General features: G+C 59.0%; 1 protein-coding gene across 1 annotated transcript in view; it reads right to left on the bottom strand.

The window, feature by feature from the left end:
* Positions 1-6,839, bottom strand: part of LOC102773250 (ATP-binding cassette sub-family C member 11) — a 39,828-nt gene that overhangs the window by 18,077 nt on the left and 14,912 nt on the right. Inside the window, exons 6-11 of the mRNA XM_015564694.1 lie at positions 6,310-6,543; positions 4,388-4,561; positions 3,723-3,870; positions 2,980-3,128; positions 2,072-2,179; positions 477-737 (exon numbers count right to left, since the gene is read on the bottom strand). Of these exons, the coding sequence (XP_015420180.1) occupies positions 477-737; positions 2,072-2,179; positions 2,980-3,128; positions 3,723-3,870; positions 4,388-4,561; positions 6,310-6,543 (1,074 nt within the window). The remainder of the gene's footprint in view (positions 1-476; positions 738-2,071; positions 2,180-2,979; positions 3,129-3,722; positions 3,871-4,387; positions 4,562-6,309; positions 6,544-6,839) is intronic.

The raw sequence follows: 6,839 nt of genomic DNA, 5'->3' as shown, positions 1-6,839 counted from the left end.
GGGGGTGGTGGGTGGGTGGTCCTGTTAGGAGAGAAGCCCATTCCAGACCTGCCTGTATTCCCTGCACCTGTTTCTCCATCTGTGAAATGGGGACCACAGAGCAGCTTCCCAGTGCTCACGCATTCATTCATTCGTTCGTTCGTTCATTTGTTCATTCATTCGTTCGCCCATCAGAGAGTCCTCTGAGTTTCTCCTGTGCCCAGGAATGAAGGCAAGGCCTCTTGGGGAGCTCACATGCTGGTGGGGAGAGACCTTGCCATAAAGAAGCCCACACATACTCTCAGGGTGAGGAGTCGCAGGAAACCAGCTCCTGTATCAGAGCTGGGGGTGGGCGCCATTTGAGATGGGTTGCGTCTTAAAGGGAGGTTTGGGGAGGACAGATTCTAGCCGAGGAAACGGTGGGACGCCAGGCCAGGCTCCCACCCTCAGGCCACACCCCCGGCCGCTGGCCCGCCCGCCTGGCAGGAAGCCGCTACCTTAGACACCGCCAGGCTGATCCTGTGCAACGCCGGGGCCAGGCCGTCCCCCGTGTCCTCGGGCCCGAGGGCGCCTGGTGGGGGCTGAGCCCCGGGCGTCCCCTCGTGAGCGTATCCGTTCCTCTCCGGCTCCAGGGCCCCGGTGGCCACCCCGGGGCAGGGCCTGCGCCAGGACAACGTGGCCTTCTCCAACACCAGCGTTCTGCTGGGGTCCTTGGCCGGCTGGACGTACAACACGGGGCTCTCCTGCAGGAAGAACCTCTGCCCGGGCGAGAGGTGGGGGAGAGGCGTTCAGGCCGCCGGCCCAGGAGGAGCGTAGCGTGTCCCCCTGCGGCCGGCCGGCCCCGGGGGCTGGTCTGTGAACGAATGAACAGCGAGCGTGGGAAGAGCCGCTGTCCAGCGAGGGGAGGCTAGTTCTGTTGGTGGATTTCCCGAGTTCACACCACTGGGCCCCTTTCATATTGGACACTCCCCGCCCTATTCCTCACTTTCCAGCCTATTGTACAGTGACGACAGCCTGACCTACGCCAGCCTCATCCTCGGTGACAGCAGCTGTTGAGTCCTAGTACCAACGTGTGGTGTTTCTGTTTCATTTATAACCCGTAAAGGTCAAAGGTCTGCCCGGCCGGCAGGGCTCAGTGGTTGAACGCCGACCCATGAACCAGGGGGTCACGGTTCTGTTCACGGTCGGGGCACCTGCCTGGGTTGCGGGCTCGATCCCCAGTGTGGGGCGTGCAGGAGGCAGCCGGTCCATGATTCTCTCTCATCATTGGTATTGTTTATCTCTCTCTCTTTCTGAAATTAAGAAGAGAAAGAAATGCCTCTGACATCTATATGACGAGGCATTAAAAGAACAGAAAAAGGGACAAGGTCTGCCCGGGTACACCCTGTGGGAGGTGCCGTGCGGCGCCATCTACTCAGTCCCTTGGCTCTGCGTCCGCAGCGCCCTGTGTGTAAAATTCAGGCGTTAAACGCCGTGACCTTCAGCATGAAAAGGGGGCGGGGGGGAGTCCATCCCTCCGCAGCGTCCCCCGGAGACCCGCTCAGGGCGAGGGCTGGGTGGGAACTGGTCTGGACGTGGTTTCTGTCCAGGCCGCGGATGCCGAGTCATTGTTATTCCTGCGCCTGTCGGTGGCACCTCAACTTTTTACAATGAGCACCTAGCATTTTACGAAAATAAAATAAAATAAAAAAGCTATTTTTCAAAAGAAATGAGGGGAAGTCTGTTTCTTCATTATTTAAAAACATGGGCCGCAGGTCTGTTTCGCCGGATGAATGACAACGTCCGGGCCAAGGGACACCGTCGTCATCATCAGGAACTGCACGGCCCTTCAGTTTGTGAGCTGAGTTATTTTTAGTAACATGATGAGCATCCATGAGCCCCAGAGCCACCCCCAGAGCCATACCCTGTCTGTACCTGCCCATGGGTCCTTCCCCATCTCATGCTCCACGCCTTCCGGGCTCCCCCCACCCACATCCCCGAACCACTATCCGCGCCCTGGAGCCACTATCCCGCACTCAGGAGGAACGCCCCGGGGCTGGAGGCAGGTGAACGCCCACTGCCAAGGGCCGGGCAGCCCGCCCTGACCGCTGACCTTGAACCTCTCTGCCGCAGACTTGGACTCCGTGAGGCCTTTGACCGAGAAGGGAATGAAGAACACCGACAGCCGCATGGTGTTCCAGATGGCCAAGACCGTGAAGGCCTGGTGGGGACAAGAAGAGGTGGTGAGGGTGGCAGCCCGACCCCCGACTCCCATCCCGGGAGCCCCCATCCCTGAGCCTCCAGCCACAGCAATCTCTCTTTAAAAAATCAATGGGGAAAAATATCCTCACGTAAGGATTAAAGTGTATATATGATGTGACATAGACATAGACACAGACACAGACACAGACACAGAATATGATAAACTCCAACCGCCGGCATGCGTTGGTCTGACTCCGCCTGCTGTGAGCACTGTGCGACCCCAAGGCCTGGGCCAGGCAGAGGAAACTGCTGCGCGGAGCCCGGGTGAGCCCTTGGCTACGAACCCCCATGATGCCCTCCTGCTTTGGCTACAGCCTCGGCCTCCCCAGCTGTGAGCCCACGTCTCCAAGATCAGCCCCTGCCCTCCTCTCCTCAAAGACGGATCCCTGCTCCGTCCCAGGGCCAGGGTCAGGCCCCAAAGGGAAAGACAGAAGGAGCCACGCCTTCTCTTTAAAAGCGTATTGGGGGGCTCTATTTTGGTCACAGAGAAATGCATCCATTTAGGGTTCCCAATCCCTGGGGTGTGAACTACGCATTCCAGCTCCCCAAGCCCCCAAACGACGGTCACCCCGCCCTCCCACAGCTGTGGCCACAGGGATGTCTGTTCCTCACAGGGGTCGACATGGAAGGAAAACCAAAATCCATTCCTAGTACCTGTTTGCAAACCACTGAAGTCTTTGAGGGGCACACGCTGGAAAAGGACAAATGAGAAAACTCCCTGTCCATTCAGAGGGAAAAACAAAACACGCAGACACGTACCAGGGAAGCTGTGAGCTCCAGCTGGAGGCCAACGTGCGTGAGGAACATCACCAGGGTGGCCACGGTGGGGGCCACGAACAACAGCACCGTGCCCAGGCTCTGGACAAACCCACTCTTCTCCATCAGCTTCCTTTCCTTCCTTCTCAGGTCTGGGGAATAAATGAGAAACCCACAGAAGTCAGTCACGGGAACATCCTCCACAGACAGGCCGTGGTCAGCCACGGGAACATCCTCCACGGAACACAGAACAATCTGTGGTTGGCCACAGGAACAATCTCCCCAGACAATCCATGGCCAGCCACGGGAACATCCTGCTCGATCCCCAGTGTGGGGCGTGCAGGAGGCAAGGAACAATCTCCCCAGACAATCCATGGCCACCCACGGGAACATCCTCCATAGACAGGCCGTGGTCAGCCACGGGAACATCCTCCACAGAACAGTCCGTGGTTGGCCACGGGAACATCCTCCACAGAACACAGAACAATCCGTGGTTGGCCACGGGAACATCCTCCACAGAACACAGAACAATCCGTGGTTGGCCACGGGAACATTCTCCACAAACAATCCATGGTCAGCCACAGGAACATCCTCCATGGAACACAGAACAATCCATGGTTGGCCACGGGAACATCCGCCACGGAACACAGAACAACCCACAGAGCACGGAGGAAATGCCCAGAAGGTGGGTGGCGTGGCCCACCAGGACAGCCATAGGCTCCGAGCAGGAAGCAGTTGCTCTGTACCTTTAATTATGTGTGCGAATGGCTTCTCCCATGTGTACATTTTAATCAGCTTAATGCAGGTGAGGACTTCACTGGTCACCCGGATGCGCTGGTCGCTGACCTCAGAGGTTTGCTTCTGCCTCTTCACAAGCATAAGGGTCAGGAGCGCCTGCAGCCGGAGGAGGGTGTGAGGGGCTGCGTGGGGAGAGCCGGTCGGAGGCGGCAGGCGAGAGTTCCCAAAGGGAAACACCAAATGCGGACGAATCGCTGGTTAACTGCCCCGGGCGGCCCATGAGACCAAGCGCTAGGTCCCTGCTGAAGGCTTTCAGAGGTACCCCCTCTAGGGTGCGACCTCTGGGTCCCTGCTGTCCTTCCTGGGGGTCCTTCTCTCCTGGGGCCAAGCCAGGCTGGGCTGACGCAGCAGAGTCCAAGTGCTCTGCCTTTGGGAACCCAACCCCCTAACAGTCGCAGGCCCCTTTCCGGGGACCGAGGGAGGAGGCCCCTCCGTCTGGATGACTCAGAGCACGTGTCATCCAAGAACCGCTTCCTGTTTTGCTCAATCTGTTTTCACCTGCAATTTAAGCAGCCAGTGTGCCCCCTCCCCCCACAACCCCGAGAGGCAACGTGTCCAGTCGGAGGCACCCCCATGACAGAGCCCGGGCGCTCTGGGGAGCGGCCAGCCTCACCATCAGCAGTAAGATCAGGAGGTAGGAGAACGTGCCGATCAGCGCGGTGGGTCCCAGTGTGAGGTAGGAGGTGATGCTGCAGGTGAGCAGCGACAAGCAGCTCAGGAAGATGAGGGGGCCGTAGTACACGCCTTCGAACAGGTAGTTGGTGTCGCTGGTGAAGAAACTGATGGCCTGGAAGACAGCAGCCCGAGGCTCGGGGTCACCTCTCCAGTCGCCCCGAGTCCGTGTCTTTTTTCTTAACATTGTTATTGATTTCAGGGGGGAAGGGAGAGGGAGAGAGAGAGAGATAGAAACAACAAAGATGAGAGGGAATCCTGGATCGGCTGCCTCCTGCACGCCCCCCACTGGGGATCCAGCCAGTAATGCGGGCCTGTGCCCTCGCTGGGCATTGAACCGTGCCCTCCTGGTTCATAGGCCGACGCTCAACCATGGAGCCACGCCGGTCGGGAGAAGGTCCGTGTCTTTGAAGGGGGCTCGAAGGAGGGGGGCAGCCAGAAGTGTTCGTGGTGGGGACTGGTGGGGGCCAGTGCATTTGAGGGCTGGAGGAGGCTGGAGAGGGGCGGCTTGGTTGCTGTGCAGCATTCGGTATGAGAGACCATGTTAAATTTTCCCCATAAATCAAAACAAACAAACAAACAAAATGCCCCAAAGATTCATCTTAAAAATACAGCTTTAGCCTGGCTGCCATGGCTCAGTGGTTGATCTTCAACCTATAAACCAGGAAGTCATGGCTCCATTCCCAGTCAGGGCACATGCCAGGGTTACACGTTTGGTCCCCAGTTGTGGGGCTTGCAGGAGGCAGCCAGTTAATGATTATCTTTCATCACTGATGTTTCTCTCCCTCTCTCCCTCTCCCTTTTGCTCTGAAATCAATAAAAATTCATTTTTTTAGAAAAAAAAATTTCCTTCAAAAAAAAAGTCATCCATGTTCCTCAAGCCACAGGAAAGCAGGGAGATTGGAATCCTATAAAATAAAACCTTAATATGCAAATTGACCGAACAGCAAAACGACTGGTCACTATGACACGCACTGACCACCAGGGGGCAGACGTTCAATGTAGGAGCTGCCTCCTGGTGGTCAGTGCGCTCCCCCGTGGGAGCACCACTCAACCAGAAGCTGGTCTCAGGGCTGGCGAGCACCGTGGTGGTGGTGCAAGCCTCTTCCGCCTCCACTGCAGGCAGGTGGTAATGAGTGAGAGGTCCTGGACTGCAAGAGGGATGTCCCACTACCAGGAGGGAGCGGGCCTAAGCTGGCAGGTGGACATCCCCCGAGGGGGCCCGGACTGCGAGAGGGATGTCCCACTGCCAGCAGGGAGCGGGCCTAAGCTGGCAGGTGGACATCCCCCGAGGGGGCCCGGACTGCGAGAGGGATGTCCCACTGCCAGCAGGGAGCGGGCCTAAGCTGGCAGGTGGACATCCCCCAAGGGGGCCCGGACTGTGAGAGGGTGCAGGCCCGGCTGAGGATCCTCCCAGTGAAATTTCATGCACTGGGTCGCTAGTTAAATATATAAAATCCTAGTGTCCCCCACAACTACAGGCCACACATTGTCACAGCCCCTCCCATCCCTGTCAGTGTCTGTGTGGTCCTTATGTTGCCAGGAGAGCAAGACCAGCCCCCGCCCTCACCAGGGGAGTGGGCACCCACGGAGCCCTCGGAATTGCTTTTCCCTGGGGGCGTCCCTGGGCCATAAAGTCCTCCCACGCCCTCCTCCCAGGCAGGTGTCCCCGGGGGCCCAAGCAGGCCGCCCCAGAGCAGGCTCCATAACTGCAGTGGAGCAATGGAGGGACCCTCTCTCCCGGCTCAGACCTGACCTGCCCGGGGACCCCAGCGAGGCTGCGGATGGCCATCACCCCCCTGGGAATCATTCTCTCTCCCTCCCCCGGCCCAGGCAGCGCTGGCTGGCCGCCCCGGCACTGACCTCGCCGGTGGTGATATGCGTCAGCGACTTAAACTGCAACAGCTTCTGGAAGGCCAGGGAGGCAGCGGCTGCGCGGAAGCGGATGCCCGTGCGCTGGCTGACGACCCAGCAGGCGCACATGCTCAGGGACTTGAGGCACTCGATGGCAAACAGGGCGAGGCACAGCCCCACGGCGTACCCGACGCCCCCGGCCTGCTCCTGGGAGTATTCCAGGATCCTGGGGATAATCAGCCCCTGCAACGAGCGTGGAGCCGGCTCGCTCAGGCCTGCAGATCCCACTGAGGCTCGGGGTCCACCGCGAACCGGCACAGCGAAGGTAGACACATTGCCCAGGGGCGCCGGCCGTGACGCGGACCGGCCGAGATTGGACCCAAGCCGTGGCTGCGCAACTCACACTTATTATTAGCTCTCCTGCCCCACAAGAGCGCCGTGTTCAGAGCAGCAGTGGGGAGACAATACATCCTGTGAGGACTGGTACCCATTCCCCCACAGCTCCCACGCCCCCCTCCTGCCACGCCCCCCCCTGCCAC

Source organism: Myotis davidii, unplaced genomic scaffold (assembly GCF_000327345.1).
Source record: "Myotis davidii unplaced genomic scaffold, ASM32734v1 scaffold181, whole genome shotgun sequence".
In the NCBI taxonomy this organism is placed as follows: domain Eukaryota; kingdom Metazoa; phylum Chordata; class Mammalia; order Chiroptera; family Vespertilionidae; genus Myotis; species Myotis davidii.
This window is presented reverse-complemented; position numbering and strand designations above follow the sequence as displayed.